The sequence below is a fragment of the Scyliorhinus canicula genome, chromosome 9, assembly GCF_902713615.1.
Source record: "Scyliorhinus canicula chromosome 9, sScyCan1.1, whole genome shotgun sequence".
NCBI classification, from domain to species: Eukaryota; Metazoa; Chordata; class Chondrichthyes; order Carcharhiniformes; family Scyliorhinidae; genus Scyliorhinus; species Scyliorhinus canicula.
In genome coordinates, this window is record NC_052154.1 from 22,657,769 (window position 1) to 22,684,896 (window position 27,128).

The 27,128-nt window shown below is 45.6% G+C and overlaps 1 protein-coding gene across 3 annotated transcripts in view; it reads right to left on the reverse strand.

Annotated features, from left to right (window-relative positions):
• The window catches only part of cdh13 (cadherin 13, H-cadherin (heart)), a 1,126,050-nt gene that overhangs the window by 18,337 nt on the left and 1,080,585 nt on the right, over positions 1-27,128 (reverse strand). For all 3 annotated transcript variants that reach the window (XM_038806328.1, XM_038806329.1, XM_038806331.1), the window contains 2 exons: positions 5,468-5,701; positions 1,770-1,985 (listed from right to left, as the gene is read on the reverse strand). In XM_038806328.1, coding sequence (XP_038662256.1) covers positions 1,770-1,985; positions 5,468-5,701 — 450 coding nt within the window. The remainder of the gene's footprint in view (positions 1-1,769; positions 1,986-5,467; positions 5,702-27,128) is intronic.

Consider the following 27,128-nt stretch of genomic DNA (forward strand, 5'->3'; position numbering starts at 1 on the left):
ACACGCAATGCCTGATGTTGGCCATAAATTATTTTATTTTGGAAATGTCTGTCATGTTTCCTTGTGGGGATCTGAGAGTCATTGGTATCATGTGGTTGTCAGCAATATTACCAGCTCAATACAGTATCACAGATTAACTGGCATACAAATACATTATTGTATCCGCGACCTCCCATTGCAGAACTTTCAAGGGAAATGCAGGCACGGATTTTCACAATATCAGCGGATATAAAATGTTGTTGCTTATTAACTATAATTGCTAACAAGCAAAAAATATTTCCCATTTTGCATCTGAACATCTGAACAGTGCATATCAAGCAGATCATGAATCCCTGCAAATTTGGACTCGATAGAATTCAACAAAGCCTCTTGTGTATTGACGATGGTTTTTCTTTGAAACTCAAAAGCAGAAAACTAGAGAAAGACTACCATAAAAATCAAGATAAGAAGAAAGGTTATTCCTTAAAAATTTAAGCAAGCATAGTTCGTTGCCGTCGCCACCAGGGAGAGAACAAAAAGATAAATTCTATATCGCCAGCAGTAATTTGAAATCTAAGATGCTCTATCTTTGTGGAGATTTGATGCGCAAATTAAAAATTCATAGATACATATGCCTTGTTGTATGCTTTAAACTTACATACGCCTGATTCATTAAATTCCACAATTACACATCATAGAATCATAGAATTTACAGTGCAGAAGGAGGCCATTCGGCCCATCGAGTCTGCACCGGCCCTAGGAAAGAGCACCCGACTTAAGCCCACCCCTCCACCCTATCCCTGTAACCCCACCTAACCTATTTTGGATATAAAGGGCATTTTAACATGGACAATCCAACTAACCTGCACATCGATGGACTGTGGGAGAAAACCAGAGCACCCGGAGGAAACCCACGCAGACACAGGTAGAACGTTTAGACTCTGCACAGACAGTGACCCAAACTGGGAATTGAACCTGGGACCCTGGAGCCGTGAAGCAACGGTGCTAACCACTGTGCTACCGTGCCACCCACGCATACTAAAATTCCAAAAATTAGCATAATTTAGCTGACATATCACTAAAATAAGCTTCTACAAAGATTACGGTTAAAATGCTGAAACAATTTTATGAGGAACAAGGGACGGCACTGTGGCACAGTGGTTAGCACTGCTGCCTCATAGCGCCAGGGACGTGGTTTCAATTCCAGCCTTGGGTGACTATCTGTGTAGCGTTTGCACATTCGTCCCGTGTCTGCGTGGATTACCTCTGGCTGTTCCGGTTCCTTCCCACAGTCCAAAGATGTACGGGTTAGGTGGATTAACCATGCCCCTTAGTGTCCAGGGATCTACAGGTTAGGTTATAGGGTTACAGGAGTTGGACAAGGTGGGCTGGGGAGTAGACATGGGTAGAATGCTCTTTCGAAGGGTCAGTGCAGACTTGATGAGTCGAATGGCTTCCTTCTTCACTGTGGGGATTCTATGATAATTGAACAGGAGGAGACAAATCAGCTTATTTGAGCCTGTTTAACCATTCACTGTATTAGCGGCTGGACTGTATCTTAACTCCAACCAACTGCCTTTAACAAAATTCTATTGAACTCAGGTTCCAACTTAGTAATTGAGCTGCAGGGAATGCCTCCAGAATTTTTAGCCTGCGATTACATTATAAATGATTAAAGTGTAGCACTGACTGATAACAAATCCAAGCTGCAACCTAAGTAAATGCAATCAAAATGAAATGATTTAATTTAATAGAAATCACCATGAAAACAAAACTAGAGGAAAACTCACAGAACAATGTGATGATAGAGGCCAGGAGGAGCGTGATGCTGATGTGGAGAGAGTTGGCTGTACTGCAGTCCATTTTGTTCTTCTTGCAGGAGCAGATTTGCACTAGAACATCTGTAGTGTTGGTCAGTGGGGGCTTTCCACCATCTGTCACCACAATTGGCAAAATGTAGTTTGCTCTTTTCAGTGTATGCAGGAGTCTGAGTTGAGCATGGGTGCCTAAAAGAGCAAAAGAGAAAGTGAACTTTGTTCCCAATATATAACTGTAATTTCCTTTGACCATCAAGGTGAGACCTATTAATGTCAGTGCATGGAGCACTTAATAGCTGGGGATGGTTTTTTCCAATTAAGAGGCAATTTAACATGGCCAATCTACCTACCCTGCACATCTTTGGGTTGTGGGGGTGAGACCCACGAAGACACGGGGAGAATGTGCAAACTCCACACGGACAGTGACCCGGGGCTTGGATTGAACTAGGGTCCTCAGCGCCGTGAGACAGCAGTGCTAATCCACCACCTTGTTGCCCATAGCTGGCGATCTTTAATAGGTGACAGAGGCAAACGTGCATTTTGAATGAAATAAATGAAATTAAATGAAATGAAAAAATGAAATGAAAATAATCAAATGAAATGAAAAATGAAATGAAAATCGCTCATTGTCAGAAGTAGGCTTCAAATGAAGTTACTGTGAAGAGCCCCTAGTCGCCACATTCTGGCACCTGTTCGGGGAGGCTGGTACAGGAATTGAACCCACGCTGTTAGCCTGCCTTGGTCTGCTTTAAAAACCAGCTATTTAGCCCTGTGCTAAACCAGCCCCATTTTGCCCTATTGTCACTCCATCACTCAACCAGCTGCATTTCCTGGCACTCCCGACTTATACCCAACAGCCAGAAACTTCACTGAACCCACACACTTAACTAGCAGCACTCCCAGGCACTGCGGGTTAGGCAGCTGGTTTGTGATGCAGAATAAGGCCAACAGTGCGAGTTCAATTCCGATACTGGCTGAGGTTATTCATGAACCTTGCCCCTTGCCTGAGGTGTGGTGATCTTCAGGTTAAACCACTACCAGTCAGCTCTCCCCCTCGAACGGGAGAATAGCCTATGGTCATCTGGGACTATGACGACTTGACCTTACCTTACCTTTACACCCAATGGCCAGAAACTTCACTGTACCCACACACTTAACTGCACTTTAAGGGCAGCACAGTAGCATAGTGGTTAGCATTGTGGCTTCGCAGCGCCAGGGTCCCAGGTTCGATTCCCTGCTGGGTCACTGCCTGTGCGGAGTTTGCACATTCTCCCCGTGTCTGCGTGGGTTTCCTCCGGGGTCTCTGGTTTCCTCCCACAGTCCAAAGACGTGCACGTTAGGTAGATTGGCCATGTTAAATTGCCCTTAGTATCCAAAAAGGTTAGGAATGGTTATTGGGATAAGGAGATAGGATTGAGGTGAGGGCTTAAGTGGGTTGGTGCAGACTCGATGGGCCAAATGGCCTCCTTCTGCACTGTATGTTCTATGTTCTTAACCAGCAGCACTCCCTGGCACTCCCGACTTACAGCCAGAAACTTCACTGTACCCACACACTTAACCAGCAGCACTCCCTGGCACTCCCGACTTACAGCCAGAAACTTCACTGTACCCACACACTTAACCAGCAGCACTCCCTGGCTCTCCTGACTTACACCTAATACCTGGAAACTCCACCGCACCCACACATTTACCCAGCAACACTCCCTGACACTGCCGACGTACACTCATCACCCAGAAACATCAGTGCACTGAGCAATCCTGCAAGCCTGATGCCCACTTCTTTCTGCTTCCAAATATCTCCGGCTATTCAGCTTTGGGAGAAATATCACCCAAACACATCACTAGACAATCACTGAAATTGGCCCCTCTCTCCTGCGGGATAAATTAACACACAGTAGAAGGGGCAGTACAGAAACATTTGGGGACAAGGTGATCTATATGGAAGCGATGGCTCTCAGAATCAAGGGGCAGCTGAGGCAGAGGCCATGTCAACGAGTATCATTGAGAACATTGGACGAGAAGAGAATTTGGGCAATGTACTTATCCTGGAACTCCTCAAAGCTTGACACTGGGTGTTAAAAGTGAAAGATTCTCAACGTTTAAGGTATTACATGATGACTTCAGATGAGTCTTTACTCTTGAAGATGACGCTAAACTATCAGTCATAGATTATACCATTGACAACAAAAAAGAAAACAGTAAAATAGACAAAGATATCATTTAAGGTAGAATAAGAATTCTCAAAATAGATCAGGCTGCTAATATCAAGAATCCTTAAATAAACTCTTTGCCTACATTTTAAACAGCTCGTTAGAGACAGGTACCATTTCTTTGGATTGGAAGGATGCTCATATTGTTTGATTTTTTTGGAGAGAATGAAAAGATCGCCTTTTGGTAGGGGGCAACATAGATTTGCAAGGTAGGTTGTCTGGTAAGAAAAGAAACATTCCATCTCTTCCAGGTCCATAGACAGTGTTATAGACGATCCAGCCCTTCTCGTCTCCTTTTATCTACCATGTTTCCTGGGCCTCAAAACCCAGTCAACATAAGACAAAAATAGAAAACCTGTTAAAATGTATGTGCAGTCTTCTTAAAAGCTTTCAGTGACTGCCCTGACTCCTGGGAGCAGAATTGATGCCCATCCTCGCTCTGTAAAAGCCAGCAAAGGACACAGGTTAGGCTCAAAACCTACAGTTGTGTGTTTTTAAATTTCCCACCTGACCTGGACCCATCTGCAGCTTTAATACCATAAATTTTACCCTTAGAATTCCACAACTGGATGCTTTACTGAGTTTGTGAAAAAATATCAGGGGAGCAGTGAACTGGCACAGTGCACCTGACAAATGGCCCAGGTAATAGTACACTTCATGCTGGGCAGAAAGAAATCACTCTCCATTCCCCATTACCATGCTACATCACTTGAAAAAATATTGCCTCAAACGCAGTTAGGGAAAATCTCTTATGCCTAAGGAGGAAAAACAAGTGTCCATTGTCATCACTATAATGGTGATGGATGTTTTATGAAGTAACATGTGTAGTTTAACAGCAATTTTTCTATTTTCTATTCTAGGTTAGATTATCTGTAAATTCCAAGGCTTATTGTTGCTAATTTTTCTCTTCCTACATCTAATGGTGCACAACGCAGGCTTTCATGTATTCCCACAGCGAGGCCACGGTCTATTGCTTGGCCTAAAAAGTACAGGTCAGCAGTGCTTGATCAAGCCAATAAGAGAGTGGTTGGGGTCACTAGGCTATTGATTTCTTCCAGCTTTGTGGTGAGTTGCCTGGCCTCTGGCAGTACATGAAACTCTTTACAAAATAGGAAAGTGTGTCAAGCACTGCAAGCAGCAATCTCAATCCTTTTCCTCGGTACTGCACACTATCAGAGGATTGGAACATCGCACTGTTGTAATATGCCTTTCAGGAATAAAAGCACGGCATCACTGGAAGGAAAGAGTTGTCTGTGATCCAGTCTTAGTTTCACATTTGCTTTGAGCATAGCACACACACACAGCACTGCGCCATGTGCAAATAACTGAGCCCACAACCTATATACATAATCGCTTATGAGTGATTAGTGCCTTTATATCATTACTAAAAACACAATACACAACACCATACTGAGAGATTCATCGACCACTTCTTCAGAAATCAAAACAAAAGTCTCTTACTGTTTACTTGGGTGACCTTCCAGGTTTTTTCAATTCCAGGCTGCTTTCCCAACTGAAATTTGAATGGATCTGCATTAGGATGGAGATCTTTGTCTGTTGCCCCCAAGATAGCGACGTTGAGATCTTTCGAATCCTCACAGAACTTTGCTGTAGTTGGAAAAACTGAGGGCGGGTTGTCATTCACGTCCAGCATACTGATGATCAAGGTACCAGTGCCAGTGGCAACAGGAACACCTGAGGATAGAGCACAAGGATTTTCCAAGTTATACTGTAATAGAAAAGGTGTTTGCATGTTTATAAATAGGATTCTCTCATTAAAGAATCATTGAAAAGTGTAACATATCATCGGGTGCCATTATTTAGTTTATGTGGTCCTTTTTGATTTAAGTGCTGTTGGGTCCTGTCAGTCCCTTTACATTCTCTTTTCTTTCTCGGGGTTTAGAATCGTAGAATTTACAGTGCAGCAGGAGGCCATTCGGCCCATCGGGTCTGCACCAGCCCTTGGAAAGAGCACCCTACCCAAGCACTCCTCCACCCTATCCCTGTAACCCAGTAACCCCACCTAACCTTTTTGGACACTAAGGACAATTTAGCATGGCCAATCCACCTAACCTGCACATCTTTGGACTGTGGGAGGAAACCGGAGCACCCAGAGGAAACCCACGCAGATACGGGGAGAACGTGCAGACGCTGCACAGACAGTGACCCAAGCCGGGAATTGAACCTGGGACCCTGGAGCTGTGAAGCAACTATGCTACCGTGCCGCCTTAAGAGTTATTGTCAGTGAAGAAAGGCCGCCCAAATTAGTCATTTTCAAACCCACAAGCTACCTTGGAATGCCCAAATGGCATCCACACCTCATCGAAATATGCTGATGAGACTCAGGGCACAAGTTGCTCTAAACTCAGGGCCTTTAGTATCCCAAACCGGCTCCCAGGCTCCAATATGCGGCTAATCCGATCTCCCAGAAGTACATGCTTATAAAGAAACCTATGCATTTGTAACTGAAGTAGAAAACATTAGCATTATTTGTAATATATGCTCTCTATTTATTTATTTATTTTTATTCATTTACGGGATTTGGGCATCGCTGGGTAGGCCAGCATTTATTGCCCAACCATAGTTGCCCTTCAGAAGGTGGTGGTGAGTTAGCTTCTTGAACCGCTACAGTCCTTGAGGTGTAGGTACATCCACTGTGCTGTTAGGGAGGGAGTCCCAGGTTGTTGCCCCAGCGACAGTGAAGGAACGGTGATATATTTCCAAGTCAGGGCCGTGAGTGATTTGAGGGGAACTTCCAAGTGGTGGGGTTTCCAGTTATTTGCTGCTCTTCTCCTTCTAGATGGTAGTGGTCGTGGGTTTGGAAGGTGATGTCTAAAGAATCTTGGTGAGTTACTGCAGTGCATCTTGTAGATGGTACATACGGCTGCCTTTGTTCGTCGGTGGTGGACGGTTTGAATTTTTGTGGAAGGGGGAGCAATTAAGCGGGCTGCTTTGTCCTGGATGGTGTCGAGCCTCGAGTGTTGTGAATAATATAATCATTTATTGCCACAAGTGGGCTTCAATGAAGTTACTGTGAAAAGCCCCTAGTCGCCACATTCCGGTGCCTATTCAGGGAGGCCGGTACAGGAATTGAACCTACGCCGCTGGCCTTGTTCTGCATTACAAGCCAGCTGTTTAGCCCACTGTGCTAAACTAGCCCCTCGTGCATGATCAGGCCGAGATTGCCCAATGTGGGTGTTGGAGAATGGAGAGGAGGGGATGTGACATATATGTGACCCTCACATATAGCGTTCAGGCTGCGGGAGAGGTCAGGGATTGTACCCCGATATTGGTAAAAGCAAATTCTAAGTGCCATTGCGCATCAGGTTCATTCCCAGCACCAGCGGGTTTCCCGGCGGCAGGAGCACATAGTCTTCATTCAGGAGAAATGCGTCCATATTGTCAGGTTAGAAGGCCAGACAAAATAGGGACAGCATGTTTCCTTCCCTGAAAAACCATCATAAACCAGTTAGAATTTTGCATACTAGCCCACAAAATTATTCACGCAAGTTATCATGACCTTAAAGGGTCGCTAGTCCAGCAGTTTAACTGTTTGTCTACTGTTACCGCAGTAATCGATATCACCATTCAAACCCTGTATTTAGATTTACTGCAGGGTGTGAATTATGGGTGCTTTCCACAATAGCTTCTTCTCAGTGCAAATGCAGGTTGCAATGTAGCTTCAATTCTCTAAAACGCACTTCCTAAGTCTATGGCTCTCTGCTGAGAGCAGACCTTAAAGGCACAGACATGTGGGTGGTATTCTCCGACCCCTCGCCGGGCTGGAGAATCGCCGGGGGGGGGGGGGGGGGGGCGGCGTGAATCCCGCCCCGAAGCCAGCTGCCAGATTCTCCGCCGCCTATTTTCGCGCCATGCCGGTCTGGGGCCGTTGGCAGCGGCCCCCACCCCCCTCCCCGGCTATTCTCCGGCCTGCGATGGGCCAAGTGGCCGCCCGTTTTCAGCGGGTCCTGCCGGCGTACAATGCACCAGGTCCATACCGGCGGGACCTGGCTCTGCGGGCAGCCTGTGGAGTGCTCGGGGGGGGACGTGGGGGGGAGGGAGGGGGGGGAAACGGTGGCCTGGTCACGATCAGGGCCCACTGATCCGCGGGCGGGCCTGTGCTGTGGGGGCACTCTTTCCCTCCGTGCCGGCCGGTGTAACAGTCCGCCATGGCCGGCGTGGAGAAGAACCACCCGCCGTATGTGCGGGGATGACGCCAGCACACGCTGGCACTACCGCGCATTTGCCAACTCGCGCCGGTTGGCACGGCGCCAACCCTGCCGGCACCGGCCTAGCCCCTGAAGGTGCGGAGGATTCCACACCTTCCGGGCGGCCAAACGGCACATTGGTTCATGCCACCCCTCAGCGCTGGTACGGCCCACCCCACTGGGTAGGGGAGAATCCTGCCCATGATATTAATAGTCCCTTAATTTAGTTAAAATTAAGAATATATTTCTCAGGTAATTTCAAATATTTGGAATAGTCAATGAATGCAACTTGAATAAAATATTTTGAACAATTCTGATTTGATTGTCCAATTTCCATAAATGTGCAGACTGGTACAGTATACCTTTAGAATGTCAATTCCATCATCACGCTTACAAAGTAATTGTAACATCATCAGATATTCAGAATAAAACAGTTGCAGCAAATATATTTCCAAATTTCCAAATATTTCCAAATATATTTGGACAGCACGGTAGCACGGGTGTATATCACTGTGGCTTCACAGCGCAAGGGTCCCAGGTTCGATTCCCCGCTGGGTCACTCTCTGTGCGGAGTCTGCACGTTCTCCCCGTGTTTGCGCGGGTTTCCTCCGGGTGCTCCGGTTTCCTCCCACGGTCCAACGATGTGCAGATTAGGTGGATTGGCCATGATAAATTGCGCTTAGTGACCAAAAAGGTTGGGAATGGTTATTGGGTTGCGGGGATAGGGTGGATGTGAGGGCTTAAGTGGGTCGGTGCAGACTCGATGGGCCGAATGGCCTCCTTCTGCACTATATGTTCTATGTTCTAATTTTTTTTTTCATAGCCTGGAACATTTTAAAGGAGCATTATATGAAGAATTTTTAAAACAAAATGTTCCAATATCCACTTGATCAGAAATATTCATCTTTTAGAGAATATCTATTTTTTTAAAAATAAAAGACAAACATACAGTGGGCGGGATTTTCATGTTTCTCGGCCACGCGCCATTCGCTAGCGGCGGGATTCTATCTTCCCACCGCTTGTCAATGGGATTTCCCATTGGAACCACCCCACAAGGCCGCAAAATCTGCTGGCAGAGGGCTGAGGTGCCAGCGGGAATACCGACGAGCGGAGAATTCCCGCCAGTGTTATCCAAATCCGATCAGTACCAGGCAGGAACATTCACTTTCAATTGTCAAAAAGGAAATAATCTTGAAATATTTTGAACAGTTCCCTGGACACAGATACTGATTTTGGCAAGATTACTTATTTCTCACTCGATTGCCCCTTTTCACCACATAATAATATTAGATAGATTAACTTCTCTATTTTGGAAAGTAATTTCTGTGTGCCCTGAAGGTGCTGGATTCAACCTTGAAGGTACAGCAAAGTATGAACATTTTGGGATTAGGTCTTATAAAAGAAAAATGTCAATCATCCCAGTATGTTCAGTTTATCATGTCCAGAGAGACTGCAGTGACAGCGTTCTGTGTGGCAAGGTTATTCAGGGTCAGTTTAATGCACTAAGTGGTAATCAGCTTCATTGTCAGGTCACTAAGGTAAAGCTCTGAGTTAGGATACTAAGAGTTCTGTTGAAAATTGACCTCAATGTGTCCTTAACAGCATAGACATGATATTAATAGACCCTTAATTTAGTTCAAATTAAGAATATATTTCTCAGGTAATTTCAAATATTTGGAGTAGTCAGTTAATACAACTTGAATAAAATATTTTGTACAATTCTGATTTGATTGTCCTATTTCCATATATGTGCAGACTGATACAGTATACCTCCAGAATGCCAATTCCATCATCACGCTTACAAAGTAATTGTAACATTATCAGATATTCAGAATAAAACAGTTGCAGCAAATAGAATTCTGCACATAAGAAAATTCACATAAGAATCAGTAAACTGCATGTTTGTTCTCAGCTTTTCCTTCAGTCTTCCATCTGGTTTAGAATGACTACTAATTTCAAAATAGTGCAAGTTACCTTGCATTCTTGTCCTTTGGGTTTAAATAGCTCCACCAGAAGAACATTGAACTGTGTTTTTAACTCAATAGTCCTTCTACTAAAGCTCTCCACATTTTCCTTTATAGACAAACAAAAACGAGTGGAATATTTGAAAGTACTGAGCCTTAAATAGAAGTTTCTGTATGAAGACTATACCCTCTGAAATCACACACACTCTAAAGTTCACTATATATAACTTGCCATCTTTGATTTCACACATTTAAGGGTATTAATTTTATCTAAAATTTGCATTATAATTACATTTATGGAGAGGCAAGAAGTCCTTTAAAGCATAGCAAAGCTATCAGCAGCAATAGATATTGAATAAGGCAGGATGTGAGAAGTTGATAGGTTAATGTACGATTACTCTATTCATTCTCGCATACAGTTCATGGAATAATAGTTCACCCTAGATTCTAGACACATAACACAGAAAGTACAGTAATTAGATTTTACTGTGTAAAGAAATATTTGCATTGGAGTTAACCAGATTATTTGAGATTGACATGAATTATAATTTTTTAAAACTATCTGCACATCCATTTACATTTGCTGCAATTGAGAATAAGGTTAATATACAAGATCACAGTCTCATATAACTTCCTTGGTCATCTAATATTACATTACTCTCCAATCATCTCAGTGCAATAATTTGTTGATCAAATCACTATGCAAATAGACTGTGACTATTCTAAATCAAGTCTTGAGCATATTAATTTGATTTGGTCAGATCTAATATTGCTGCTGAACAGTCTTAACATGCCAAAAGTAATAAGAGAATCTGCACTATTTAACATCACACTGTGATGCACTAGCAAATTAATGCTCCGCACATTCAGCTGAAATTTCCGTCTCTGAAATTTAACCCATTTAAAGAAACTAATAGCACAGTAGTTAGCACTGTTGCTTCACAGCTTCAGGGTCCCGGGTTCGATTCCTGGCTTGGGTCACTGTGTCTGCGTGGGTTTTCTCCGGGTGCTCCGGTTTCTTCCCACAGTCCAAAGATGTGCAGGTTAGGTGGATTGGCCATGCTAAATTGCCCCTTAGTGTCCTGTTACTAGGTTACAGGGATGGGGTGGGGACCTGACCCTAGGTAGGGTGGAGGTGTGGGCTTAGTGCTCTTTCCAAGGGCCGGTGCAGACTCGATGGGTTGAATGGCCTCCTTCTGCACTGTAAATTCTATGATGTTGAAATTCCACTGTAGTACTAATAATGAGCACATGAACATGTTTATGTGAAAGTACTCATCCTGAACTGTGATGCAACAGTGGAATGACAAATCAGGAAATATTGATGTGCCATATTTACTCTCGTCAGCAACCAGCTACCTGTTTGCAATGTGATTGAGGAGAGTTTGGATCATTGCACTGTTAAACTGGCTCAATCCTTGGGCACGATTCTCTGGAAAAATGCCTAAGTGTGGCAGCGAGCAGGAATTCTCGCGAGCTTCCCGGCACTCAGCCCAGCAAGGCTAGCAACGCAATTCAACGTTAATTGGTCCACTGAACGAGGCCCCACGGGCTTCTCGGCGCAAATGAAAGCTCGCCAGCTGATTCGCCGGGACCACGCTCGCCAGCCCCCCGCTAACAAGGTTGAGCAGTGCTTAAACTGCCAGTGCTCAGCCAACCCCAGTTAGCTCACAATAATGGTGGCGAGGAGACCAGCCCCAACATTCGGGCACACTGACCTGGGGAGGCTGCAAAGCGTTGTGGAGGCCAAGAGAGATGTCCTGTTCCCCCGAGGGTCCAGGAGAGTCCGCCACAAGGCAGCCAGTGCTGCCTGAGATGAGGCAGCTGCAGCTGTGAGCTTGGGGAGTGTGACCAGGAGGACTGGCCTCCAGTGCCATAAGAAGGTCAACGACCTACACCGGGCAGCACAAGTGAGTAGAAATCAACATCTCCCACTCCCTCCAAGGGATTATCCATTCTCCAACTCCCCATGCAAATCGGTCACACAAGCGGAGGCTTGCGGACGCCGCAGAGGTAAGGAACCATCGGACCCCAACCGGAGGACCTATTATCCCTGTTGAAGTCAGATTTAGAAAGAAGGTTTTTAGACAAAAGGTACCCATTGGCTTAGAAGCTTGTATAAGAGGCACTTTGTAGGAATAGATAGTGTATAAACAATGCTTGTGATTTTATAACCTAAGAATTACTAATATCAGAAAGGACACAAAATGGCTGTTAGCTGAGCGAGCAATACTGAAAGACACAAAATGGCTTTTAGATGAACTAGCCACATTCCTGAACAATCATTAGGGTTAAGTTACAAACTGGTATAAACAACATCATTTAATTACAGACAGCAGAGTTGGTCAGGGGACAAGAATGATTGAAACAGACCTGGGAGAACTTTACCAGCTACTGATAACAGCTCCACAGGACAGCGAGTATTATGTATCCTCTCCAGCTCAAGGTCTCCAGGTGCAGGGAGGAGACATAACTTTAACCGTCAGTATGAGTGACTTCTTCATGAAGTCAGGGGCTTCTAAGATACCAAGCCACTTTACGTAATGTCAAATCTATATATATCTAATGTATGTAACCTATAATCAGTATGATTGGATAAGGTCCGGCCGAAATGGGCTGTGCAGTAAAATGTCCCAAGGCACTTGAGTGTCATCAAGAAGAGTTTGGCACTGAACTACATTAAGGGTGATATTAGGCTAAGATCAACTAAAGTTTGGTCAAAGAGGTAGAGTTTAAGGTGAAAGATTCAGAGCAACAAAGAGGTTCAGGAAAGAGTCAGAGCCGAGGCATGTTGAATTTTGGGAGGGCTGTTGGAGGGTACTGAGAGACAAGGCCATGGAGGGATTTTAAAACAAAGATAAGAATGCTAAGACGGGGGAGAGGGTGATGTGTCAGGGAGGTGGCATTTTGGTCATGTCACTGGACTGATAATTCAGAGACCCAGGTTAATGATCCGGGGACATGGGTTCAAATGCCACCATGGTAGCTGGTGGATTTTATATTCAATTAATAAAATCTGGAATTGTAAAATATTTCCAGCAATGACGATCATGAAGCTATCAGTGATTGTTGCAAAATAAATGTCTGATTTACTAGTGTCCTTTTGGGAAGGACAAATCTGCCATCCTTACATGGTCCGGCCTACATGCGATTCTAGACCAATAAATAATGGCCTTGCTAGTGACACCCACATCCCATAAAAGAATAAAGAAAAAAAGACTGAGATGGGCCGGATTTTCCCTTTTGAGGCAGTGATTGAGACTCTAACAGCCCACAATGGATGGAGCCAACGACTGGACTGCTGCGTGTGGGTTTGCGCCCCGCCTTTTGAAAATCGATCCAATTAGGAATGGGGTAGGACCTCGCACACTTCCATTTCTGCCTGCCCAATGTGGGTTTGAATTTCAGTTCAAATGATTTTTGTTCATTCCACATGTTGTACCTAACATGAATTGGATGTGCTAACTTCTGAGTCAATTTCTCCAGTGTACATTTCTGTTGAATAAGGTTATGAACCCTCAGAGTAGACTCAATGACTTGCTACTCATGTAAAAGGAATTAAAGTTAAGCCCTGACTGCGAAATATACAGCATCCAACTGTGGAATTATAGCAACTAAGTTTCACCTTAATCGCAGCTACTACCATCCTGGTGATCATAGAATCATAAAATCCCTACAGTGCAGAAGGAGGACATTCTGCCCATCGAGTCAGTACCAACCCTCTGAAGGAGCACCCTACCTAGGGTCAGGTCTAAGGGGCAATTTAGCATGGCCAATCCACCTAACCTGTACATTTTTGGACTGTGGGAGGAAACCCAGGCATACACAGGGAGAACTTGCAGACTCTGCACAGACAGTCACCTGAGGCCGGAATTGAACCCGGGTCCCTGGCGCTGTGAGACAGCAATGCCAACCACTGCGCCGCCCTTCATTCGTCTTTGGAGCACACTGTCTCTTGGTCTCATGCTGCAGAAATGGAGACATTCTTTCAATGTCCAGCACAGCAGCAGCCATTAATATATCTGAAAAATTCACTGGGGTATTTTACCCAAACTAATAACAAAGCTGGAATCCCGTAGTGCATTTGATGAACTGCTGAATTAGATTATGACAGGGTGAAGACATGATAAATAGACATCTGTTTTTCTGTTGCAACACCTACACAGGCATCTCTCGTAAAGGATGGCTGGTCCCAGCTTGGTTCCCATCTTCATCAGCAACCTAGCAGATGTCATTAAAAGTGACATTTATTTTGCTAATGCCACAATTTCTTACATTTATACCGTCCCAGTTCAAAAGGCATCTCAGAGACAGAATTAAACAAGACGTTTGAAAGTTTGTGCGCTACTTTTGGTGCCCACAAATCTTGATCAGCCCTCCATACATTCTTGTATAAGTACATCAATGAAATGAATGAAATGAAAATCGATTATTGTCACAAGTAGGCCTCAAATGAAGTTACTGTGAAAAGCCCCTAGTCGCCACATTCCGGCGCGTGTTCGGGGAGGCTGTTACGGGAATTGAACCGGGCTGCTGGCCTGCCTTCGTCTGCTTTCAAAGCCAGTGATTTAGCCCTGTGCTAAACAGCCCCAGTTGTCATCAACAGACAGTTATCAAGCTGTCTTCAGTCCAGAATCTAACAGATCCTCAAATATTCTTTTATCTGAACTATGCTATCAATGTCGGTTGGTAAAGAATGTGACACTGAAGTAGGAATTTTCACAGTTGGCAACTTTGGTCGAGTGATGGAATACTATAATCTTATTTAAGCAGGCTACAAATAAAAACTAACACGATTCCACGCCACAGCCCAAATTCTACAGGGGGCCAGCAATAATATGTGACAATTATTATTATTTTTTCAAATTTAGAGTACCCAATTCCATTTTTCCAATTAAGGGGCAATTTAGCGTGTTCAATCCATCTAACCTGCACATCTTTGGGTTGTGGGGCGAAACTCCAGACAGACAGTGACCCAGAGCTGGGATCGAACCTGGGACCTCAGCGCTGTGAGGCTGCAGTGCTAACCCACTGTGCCACCGTGCTGCCAATATGTGACAATTGTGTGCTAGATGTCTACGATCCTCATACAAACTGGGTCCCAAATTAAACTGAGACAACATTTATGTTTTCAGTTACCCGCTCATTAAATTAAAATGTGTGACATTATATTAGTGACAAAACCTTTTCCTTCAAAACACTGTTTCTTTTAGATCTTAATAAGTCTTTGAAGCTAAGTTTTGACACTTCTGGCAATTTTCCTCCCACACAGGTGGTGGGGCTTTCTTAATTTTTGTTCTCAATTGTTCGCAAATAATGTACATGATGTGGCTAATTATTTTTAATTGGATTACTATAGTAATTAATTGACTGCGCAATGAAGGGAAAAGCTGCATGTGGAGTCAATCACTATAATGAGTACATAGCTGTGCTGCAAGTCTCGTTCGATATTTAACTCATTCAAAATAGGACAGCACACTAAGCAAGAAGGCAGTAAGTTTCAAATTAGACCAAATGTTTCTAACTTGCTTCTGTTGTCACTCTCCATGATAATTAAACAATCTACTCAATCTTCAGGGCAGAAGACGACCTTGTTATTTTGTAGCCTTGATGCTTCTTTTACCTGTATGTGCATATAACGGCAGAGTGGCTAGCACTGCTGCCTCACAGCTCCAGGTAGGACAACAGCGATGGAATACCACAAATAAACCATAAGCTGTATGGATTTCTCCCCCAGTCTGCGTGGGTTTCCTCTGGGTGCTCCGGTTTCCTTTCACAGTCCAAAGATGTGCAGGTTAGGTGGATTGGCCCTGATAAATTGCCCCATAGTGTACATAAAAGCTTAGGTGGGGTTACTGGATTACGGGGTTGGGTGGAGGTGTGGGCTTAAGTAGAGTGCTCTTTCCAGGGCCGGTATAGACTTCATGGGCCGAAAGGCCTCCTTCTGCACTATACATAGAACATAGAACAGTACAGCACAGAACAGGCCCTTCGGCCCTCGATGTTGTGATGAGCAATGATCACCCTTCTCAAATCCACGTATCCACCCTATACCTGTAACCCAACAACCTCCCCCCTTAACCGTACCTTTTTTTCAGGACACTACGGGTAATTTAGCATGGCCAATCCACCTAACCCGCACATCTTTAGACTGTGGGAGGAAACCGGAGCACCCGGAGGAAACCCACGCACACACGGGGAGGACGTGCAGACTCCGCACAGACAGTGACCCAGCCGGGAACCAAACCTGGAACCCTGGAGCTGTGAAGCATTTATGCTAACCACCATGCTACCGTGCTATACACATTCTATGCTAACAGCGCAGTAGGCCCGAGAAGTTAAGTTAAACGGTATTTAATAAACCAACACAAAGTAGAGGCCACAATGTGGCTTACCATTCAAAGGTCCCAACTGGGACTACTGATCGCGCCAGTCCCAGTCCAGACTGGCTTTTATTAGGTGGATTTACTAGCTCCAGCTGGACAGGCCTCTGTCCACGAGCGAGGGAGCTCGTACTCCATGCCTCCCATGTGGAGATCAAGTGAGGTGTCCCCGTGGGTCTTGTGAGGGTATTACAATGCAGTTTATTTGTGGTATTCCATCGCTGTTGTACTACCTGTACCTAAACTAAAACAATACCTCAGACTTACCATTTTATGTGTTACTGCAATTAGTTAGAATATACAATAGGAGCCCAGACAAGAATTTATAAAGATTCAGTCATTATTGGGCACGATCCAACTAATTGGGAACAAAATCCCATAGCAAGCGTTTTTAGCCACGTGTTTTCCGGCACTGGCAGCACCAAGACACACATGGCTGTACAGCGCCTCTCACATTGAAAAAGTGGTCTCAGTGGGGGGCACTCGACTGAGGGTGCACATAGTCCACTGAGTACACCGGGGATCCTGGAAGTGCTCTGCAAGCTGGCAGTGCCACCTGGGTACTGCCAGGCTAGCACTGTCAGGGTACCCAGGTGGCACCAGCAGTGCCAGCCTACCCAAAGGGCATGCAGCCGCTGGCCTCCGATCCGTTGTTCCATCTGGTCCCGGTTTTTGGAGATCAGTTTTTTTTTACAACTCTTTGTACTGGAAGATCAGCAAGTTTCGGGCAGACCAAAGAGCGTCTTTCACCGAGTTGATGACCTTCCAGCAGCAGTTGATGTTTGTCTCGGTGTGTGTCCCTGGAAACAGTCCGTAGAGCATAGAGACCTGTGTCACAGAGCTGCTCGGGATGAACCTTGACAAATACCACTGCATCTCTCTCCAGACCTTCTTTGCAAAGGCACATTCCACAAGGAGGTGGGTGACCGTTTCATTTCCCCCACAGCCACTCCGAGCGCAGTGTGCAACGGTCCTGAGCCTTAGGATGTACATGAAGAATCTGACGGGGAGGGTCCTTCTCACCACCAGCCAAGCTAGGTCTTGGTGCTTGTTTGTAAGTTCTGGTGATGAGGCGTTCTGCCAGATGACTCTGACAGTTTGCTCAGGGAACCATCCGATGTCCTCCACAGTCTCCTTTTCCCTGAGGGCCTCGAGGACATTACGTGCTGGCCACTGCTTCATTGCCTTGTGGTCAAAGGTGTTTTTCTTCAAACATTTTTCCACGCGGGACAGGTGATGTGGCACGGTCCAACCACTTGGAGCGTTTTTGGAGACCATTACCAAACAGCACTCGCCCAAGGTCTCAGGGGCAAAGGGGATAAATCCCAAAGCTTCAGGTACCTCAGAGATCTGCACATTAAAGTGAGACTAACTGTCTCGCTTTAAGATGCAGATTTGCCAAAAAAGTGATCCCGCCCACAATGGGCAGGATTTACATCGCAGGTCTTGCGAGATCGCGTTGGATCTGATGAGGCGTTGCGAGCTGGGTAAATCCCGGGAGTGGGATCTCCCGGCATTTATTGGCCATGCTCGCCGTGGCGCTCTGCTTTTCAGGTGCAGCGTGGTGATTGGATAACACCCAAAATTTTTCAGTTGCTTATTACCATGTAAAATTCTTGCAATATCATAACCAGATTTCTTATTGACTGAAACAAGGAGATGTTTGGGATGTGTGAACCATTCCCTGTTTGCAAGTTTTTATTCATTCAGTTAGAATCGTATAATTTCTACAGTTCAGAAGGATGATGTTCAGCCTATCGACTCTGCACCGACACTTGGAAAGAGTACCCTACCTTGGCCAACGCCCCATCCTATCCCCGAACCTCAGTAACCTCACCTCACGGTTTGGACACTAAGGTCAATTTAGCATGGCCGATCCACCTCACCTGCATATCTTGGGACTGTGGGAGGAAACCAAACCACCAGGAGGAAACCATGGGAGGAATGTGCAAACTCCACAGAGACATTCACCCACGGCCGGAATTGAACCCGGGTCCCTGGTGCTGTGAGGCAGCGGTGCTAAGTGCCACCGTGCAGTTGCAGGCTGGAACAAACTTAACAATTAAGTTATGATTAAAGCAGAGCATTGAGAAGCAATAAATAATGAAATCTCATTTCCTGTCCCTCAGCAATAAAAAAGACAAGTGAAGCAATGAAAATAAATGCAACCACATATTAGGGTGGTTTGATTAACTGTGGCCTGATTTGCTTTCTGGCTACTTATGAACAAGTGAAATACGTACTGATAGGATCACAGAACCTATTGCACGAATGGAAACTGACGGGGCAATTGTATCTGTGTTAGTGCCAGTTGTTTAATTGGAGTTACCTGCTTTAAATCTATTTTCTGCCCATTTCCCTCCATTGTTTCACATGCTTCCTTTAAAAATATTTACCCAGTTCCCTTTTGAATGATGTTACAGGTTTCCCTTCAATTTCCACTTGTGGTTAAAAAAACAAATCACTCTGTATGTAATAGTTACTTCTAACTGCCTTAACTTTCTTCGAATGGTAATCCCTCATTCTATGCCCCCTTGATTTTACACGCTTTCAAATCCTTCCATTGTCTTGATGCTCCCTGTCTTTGTGATCTCCTCCAGCCCCATTACCCTCTGAGAAATCTGTGCTCCTCTAATTCTTGTGCATTCCCAGTTATAATTGTTTCACCAATGGTGGCTGTGATTTCAGTTGCTTAGGCCCCAATCTCTTGAATACCCTCCCTCCATTTTCCGACTTTCTATCTAGCCTTCATCCTTTAAGACACTATTTAAAGCCCAACTCTTCGACCAAGCTTTTGGTCATCTGACCTAATATATGTTGTTCAGTGTCAAACGTTGTTTTATGAAGTTCCTGGGAAGTACCATTGTTTGCAGGCATACAAATTTGTAGACATACAAATTGGCCAGAAAAAACAGCAGACCTGAATATTTAGAGCAGTTTAGAAATCAGCAAAGGGGGACAAAGGGCTTGAATAAGCAGGGGGGAATAGAGTACAAGAGGAGGTCTACAGGGAACATAAAAACTGACTGTAAAAACATCTATTGGCATGTGAGGAGAAAAAGATTGATGAAGACAAATGTCTTCTTACAGTCAGAAACAGGGGAATTTATAATAGGGAACAAAAAAATCTGACCAACTAAATACATACTTCATTTTATCTTCACAATAGAGAAGACAAATAACGTACCAGAAATGTTGGAGAACATAAGGTTTAGTGAGAGGGAGGAACTGAAGGAAATTGATATTAGTTGGGATATGGGGCGCAATTCTCCCCCCCCCCCCCCCCCCCACGGCGGTAGGGGGGGGGGAGAATCGCGGGGGTGAGTCGCGCCACGCCGCCCCGGCAACCGCACATGATTCTCCCTCCCCCCCCGCCCCCAAACCGGCGCGCCGAGATTTACGGCAGGCTGTTCGGAGAATCGGCGCTCGCCATTTGTAATGGGCGACCGGCGATTCTCCGGCCTGGATTGGCCGAGCAGCCTGCCTAATACGACGTGTTCACGCCAGCGCCAACCACACCTGGTCTCTGCTGGCATGAACAGCGCACGAACGCTGCGGGGGTAGCCTGTGGGGGGGGGATCGAGCACCGGGGGGGGGGGGGGGGGGGCGCTCAACAGGAGTCTGGCCCACAATCGGGCCGGCCTCTCTGAGAGATGCACTCATTTCCTCCGCCGCCCCGCAAGATCACTCCGACATGTCTTGTGGGGCGCCCGCGGAGGGGCCGGCAACCGCGCATGCGCGGGTTGGCGCCGGCCAACCTGGGCATGCGCGGGTGACATCATTTACGCGGCGCTGGCCACGTAATTTAAGCGCCGCCGCTTTTACGCACGTAAAAGACGCGGCGCTGCTCCTAGCCCCCCGGGGTGGGAGAATAGGGGGTGAGGAGCGGCCTCCGACGCCGGAGTGAAACACTCCGGTTTTCACTCCGGCGTCGGCACTTAGTCTCCCGTTGGGGGAATCCCGCACATGGTTTTGGGGAAATTGATGGGATTGATGCCAATAAATTCCCACAGCCTGATAATCTGCATCCCAGAGTACTTAAAGAAGTGGCCCTCAAAATAGTGGATGCATTGGTGGTCATCTCCAAGAATTCGATAAGAGTGTGGAACAATTCCTACGGATTGGACGATAGCTAATGTAACCCCACCATTTAAAAAGAGAGAAAACAGGGAGCCATCCAGCCTGATTGGTAGGTGGGAAAATTCTAGAATCCATTGTAAAAGATTTAACAGTAAGAAGTCTGACAACACCAGGTTAAAGTCCAAAATGTTTGTTTCAAAACCTAGCTTTCGGAGCACTGCTCCTTCCTCAGGTGAATGCAAACATGTTGGACTTTAACCTGGTGTTGTAAGACTTCTTACTGTGCTCACCCCAGTCCAACGCCAGCATCTCCACATCAAAAGATTTAACAGCAGAGCACTTGGAAAACAGTGGCAGGATCAGACAGAGTCAGTATGGACACGAAGGGGCAATTTAGCATGGACAATCCACCTAACCTGCACATCTTTGGACATGTGTCAGTGGTGTGGCAGTTCTCCGCAGAGCAGGGGCAGACACACACAGCATGTAGGAGCTGCTCAGAATATTCAATAACTTCCCCATTCTAAGTTCTTGGTTGACACTCATCGGAACCCAGAACTTCTACATTGGCGTCAGGAGTTGGCAGAATGGCACAGGGACTTTGCCCCATCGACCCGCTCATGGTCGACGAAAACATTGAGGACAACTCGGAAAGGTTTGAAAGAGTGTGCCGTATTTACTGTGATGCCAGCCTATCAGACAAAACCAATAACGTTCAGGCATACACTTTACTGAACTCATCGGGCTAGGCCCTGAGCCTGTCGAGAAATTTGAATCTTTTGTTTTCCAAAGAGAGCGGGAGAAAAAGACCCCGAGATATTGTTTAAAAAGTTTGAGAACATTTTTTTGCCAGTAAAGAACATCTTACTCGATAGGCATGGGTTTAATACTACCAATCAAAACTCTGACGAATCGATTCAGTCCTACATCGCAACTCTAAAAATCCTAGCAAAAAATCCTGATCAATGAGCTCATCAGGGATGACATTGCGCGTTGGGCCCATAGTGATCTTGTCCGCAAGCAGCTTCTTCATGAAAACGATCTAATATTGCAATCAGCTATCAGCTGAATGAGCAGACAGAAAAACACAGCAAGGAATTAAGGCAGGAAAATAAGGTTTTCACAGTATAGGGCATGTTCTACCTGAATTATGGCTGCCATCACTCACTGGACAGAACTGCATGTTTGGTAAACGCTGCAACGAATGTGGAAATGGAACCATTTTGTGAAATGCTGCAGTTCTAAATCATGACATTCTTCCTAATCTACCAGCCACATTGTAGTTGATCACTTGTCCAGAGTTTGGAGCATGAACAAGGTAAACAAATTGGAGCTCAATCAGAGGAAGCAAACCACTGAGCCTTCAACAACATGCAACTGTGAAAGTGGTGACACCATCACAGAGAAGGGTGACATTTTCACCACCTTGAACTTTGCCTTCAGCAACGCAAAACTAAAAGTAAAGATTGACACTGGAGCAAAGTGCAACCTAGTGCCCAGGCAAATGCTGTGGAACTAGACCCATATGCAACGCCAGATCCTAACACCGAGGTGGACCTCGTGGTATATGTAGGGCCCTCACTGACACGGAAACTATGATTGAAATGCTAACAGATTCTGCCCTTGAAAATCTGGTCACATGGTCAAGATGCAGACTACACACAACCACGACAAATTGGTGGTGGGGCATACCCATGCCCCACAGCCAAGCAGCTACGTGATAGCCTCAAACAATGCCCATTACATATGGAATTAGCATCACCACCTATTAGAACAAGCACCATCAACCATCACGGTACCCCAGGCATCCAGCCTATAATCCTGGCAATCGATGTCAGTGGAAATGGAGGCTCCTCCAGAGGCCAACACAGTGTACACTGCAAGGATGCCTGCTGCCATTTACACTGAGGACACAACCCATCTCCAGCCAACTGGGGCAATCATAGGACCAGGGCATATGGCTTAGCCGAATGCAAGTTTCTAGGGCTATGTCATGGACCAATCTATAACGAGGAGATGTGATGAGCTACGCCTCAGCTCCAGTAGCCTAGTCCATGCTTCAGAAAATGTATATAGTTACATGTTATTAGCCTGTTCAATTTGTATGTTGTAAATAGTTAGTATCCAGTGACTATTGCCGCCCACTATTACATCTCAGTACCACTGATTGTCCCAACTTAAACATGAAAGATGTAGACAGGGTGGTCATGTGGATGCAGGGATGGTGCGGCTATATCAGAGGTCACATGTTGGTCGAGCAGGAGTTCTCCCCAGAGCGCACGACATGCAAGAGCTGCTCAGAGTATTCAATAAACTGTTATTGTTCTAAGTCCTTGGATAACAGACATTGGAACCCAGCACTTCGACACAATGCATAACTGTAACTCTGCTTTACAGAGAAGATGAAACAAAACTGACCAATGCTGCCCAAAAGCCACGCGGCCGCTCAACAGCCCGGACGTTCCTGGGCATGCCAGTCTTCCCCTCTCAATAACTGCATGCGCAAACAAATTCACGGGGTAGAGATCTTATATACATCACTGGATGGAACATTTCAGCTGATGGTCTGAAAATCTCGCAAGTTATTTCTTGAAGGAGTATTCGTTTAAGATCTGGAATAATGAAACTTGGTTGCATATCTGATTTTGGCTTGGCTATGTTGATAGTATGCTCACATCCATTCTCAAATTCCCAGTACTGACAAATGTTTCTATGGTCGGAAATGATTTCCTTTCTATGAGGCACTAATACGATCATTCCAGCAGTTCTAACTGCTGTTAAAAACCTCAAGGGCATTTCCTGGGAGAAAGAGTAGGAAGTTCTATTGACGACCTGGCCAATATTCCTTTCTAAAGCAATGTCTCAGAGTTACTTGCAGTATCTTGTCTTGTGAAAAATGGTTGATACACTCACCTACGTGGCCGGCAGATGTCGGGAGAAGCCTGTTCCAGGATTTACCTGGCTCACCACTCCTCATAAGATCTAACAGGACCCTCTGAGATGTCTTCATCTGGATCGCGCCCATTATGGCCGGGGGGGGGGGGGGGGGGGGGGGAAGATCAGTGTTTGGCAATTCTGCATAATATAGTGAGTATCTAGTCTCACTCTAATATGCACTGATCTACCTGAGGCTATGGGATCTAACTCCTTTGCCTCAGAGACCGTAGGCGAGCACCGTTCAGTACTTGTCCCCACAAATGGGGACCAGGTGGAATGGCACACGGGAGGGGCGGGGTTCTCCCGGGTGGTTTGCCATTGGGTAGGGTGGCCCCCAAGCACTGCTGGTGCCTTCTAAGCAACCCTGGCAGTGCCATCCAGGTGTCAGCCTGGACAGCACGGTAGCACAGTGGATAGCATTGTGGTTTCACAGCGCCAGGGACCCAGGTTCGATTCCCTGCTGGGCCACTGCCCGTGCGGAGCCTGCACGTTCTCCCCATGGCTGCGTGGGTTTCTACCGGGTGCTCCGGTTTCCTCCCACAGTCCAAAGACGTGCAGGTTAGTTGGTTTGGCCATGATAAATTGCCCTTAGTGTCCAAAACTTTTAGGAGGGGTAATTGGGATATGGGGATAGGGTGGAAGTGAGGGCTTAAGTGGGTTGGTGCAGACCCGATGGGCCGAATGGCCTCCTTCTGCACTTTATGTTCTATGTAATTCAGTAACTACCAGGATGCCCAAGTAGTGCTGATAGGGGCACCAAAGGGTGTCAGGTTGGCATTTTACCCACTTCGATACTGGAGGTGCCCTGCCCGTTTGAAATGGGGTGCGGGGGGAGGGGGGATACTGGGGTACCCGGGGACCCCCTTATAAGTGAGTTGGGGCATTGGGAGAGGTCATGGCGGGGGGGTGGGGGGGGGGGGCGAAACATCGGGTGCCATTTAAGAATGGCACATCGATCTTCTCCTGCACCAAGACGCTCCTCAGTATAGGAAATGCGACTGAGCGTGGCCTCTGTGTGGGGTTGGGGGGGGGGGGGGGGGGGGGGTGAGGATTTGACCTTCCGCCCACCCCAAAAAAAGTGCCTTTAGATAGCAGGGTCATTCCCGTTGTTTGCAGTGCAGGGAAGGAGCCCTTGATTCCCGCCTAGAATGAACTCTATTTTTCTTGGTTCGATCGCTTCCTAAATCTTCCACATAATTCATTAAATTGGGAAGATGAGACGGGAAGTTAGCCATTCAATTCAAGAATGACTAATCTGCACTTCAACTCTCCAAACGTTTTGAGATTTCTCTGAGTGTTGTGGAAGACACACTTTAACGCAAATCTTATTTTTTAAACGGCCAGGATATTCTTCTTGTTGATGCAGATATTTTGGGAATAATCACAGCTGTCGTTCTATAAATAGCTGAGGACAAATAGAATTCAGTGTTCCTGGCCGTTTTGTCATCCGATGTAAATAAAATAAATTGTTTGGAACTGTTGCATAATGGCATTTATATCAATTAACAAATAACGGCACGGATGCAATTCTATCAACATTTATTTAGAATGGTTGTAAGCAAGGTTACAAAGTAAAAGAATGGTTGAGTGCAACGTTCTAAATGGTAAAATAAGTGACTGTCATCATGAATCGCTGACAGTACAAACATATCTTGCAAGACTCTTATTCCATAGATGGTAAGGAGCAGTAACAGAATACCACTTGGGACTAGATATTTACCTTTGGTGAAGTCTGGAACCAGAAACATTAAAACAGCATATAGAGGAAGGAGTAGATGTGAGACATGAAGATAATAATAGCTAAGGAGACAAAAAATTGAGAAACTCAAGAGACACGTTGGGGAATTAGAAAGAAGGCACAAGAGTCAAAATCATTGTAAAGGGAGGATAAGGGAACATAAAAAAGACAAAAAGATTGAAAACAAACATGTAAGTTGTAAATTCAAAGGGAGCTAAATTCAATCATCTCCAACATGAGGCCTGGGGATTATGAAACGTGTTGAATCTATGTCTGTTGACTGCCGCACACTCAGCATGTGATCCTGCCTGCTATTTGACATGATTGTAGTGTGCACCCAGCATTAACTGTACTATTGATTGGCTAGAGTCTCCAGCACCAGATTTTATGCTACAATGGTCACTTTGACAGGGCAGTCGATTGAAGAAACAGGATGGACACACGCAACTTACCACACTTGGAATATTGTGTCCATTTCTGGTCGCCTCATTATAGGAAGGATGTGGATGCTTTGGAGAAGGTGCAGAGGAGATTTACCAGGATGCTGCCTGGAGTGGAGGGCATGTCTTATGAAGAAAGATTGAGGGAGCAAAGGCTTTTCTCACTGAAGCGAAGAAGGAAGAGAGGTGACTTGATAGAGGTGTACAAGGTGATGAGAGACATGGATAGAGTGGATAGCCAGCGACTTTTCCCCAGGGCGGAAATGGCTGTCACAAGAGGACATCATTTTAAGGTGATTGGAAGAATGTATAGGGGAGATGTCAGAGGTCGGCTCTTTACACAGAGAGTGGTGGGTGCGTGGAATGCACTGCCAGCGGAGGAGGTGGAATCAGAGTCATTATGGACATTTAAGCGACTCTTGGACAGCAGTAAATTGAAGGGGTGTAGGTTAGGTTGATTTTAGATTAGGATAAGTGGTCGGCACAACATTGTGGGCTGAAGGGCCTGTACTGCGCTGTATGGTTCTATGTTCTAACTAAATGCTTGGTGCATTTGAAAGGCGGTCAAAACGTCTATAGTCAAAGTCTGGAAGCAAGGAAGAGTCTGCCACCAATTTGGAACAGGGTTTTGCGCAGAGCTTGGAGCCCATCTTTTGCCATCATGGAAATAGTGGCCAACTCTATCTGCACACTTATGAACCTAAGCATGATGCAGTGTCTGGCTAGCTGACACCTCAGCTTCCATTGCCGCAGAAGCAACTTTCATCAGTAGTCTGAAAAATGGCGAGGGAGATCCTTCTGCTGCCAGTATTCAAAGCGCCTTGCAGGGATTCATAAAATGTACAGCAATCCGTCATCCAACACATCACTAGGATTATTGAATTACCACCCAAGGGAAATGCAGTGGACGCAATGGAGTATTTTTACCTGCTGTCCAGTCGAAGAAGACATAATTTGTCCTTCCACCGTTGTCACTCAGCCAACGCCTTTGCTTTTGCCCATTAGCTAACCAGACCCTGTCACCCCATGCAAGATTGTGCAGTCCACAGCTGTGCCTTCTAGCTCCAAGATTTTTCACAGGCATCCTTGAAGTCCATCTGCAGTCTCCTCCACCGAAAGTCAGCAGCCTCCCACCAGGCAAACTACAGCAATTGTGGCAGTATTGCTTCAGGGCATGGGGGCAGGAAACACACACAAGGAAGAAAGGCACTAAGGGAAGGCACAAACTTGATTAGTTAACCATTGCATGCAATATGGAATGGTTTAATTTACTAATTCAATTTAAAATGTTTATAGTGTGGTGGCTTTTATTTTTGTATTTTGGCCAAGTGATGGTAAGTTTGGGCAGCAGGGTAGCATGGTGGTTAGCATA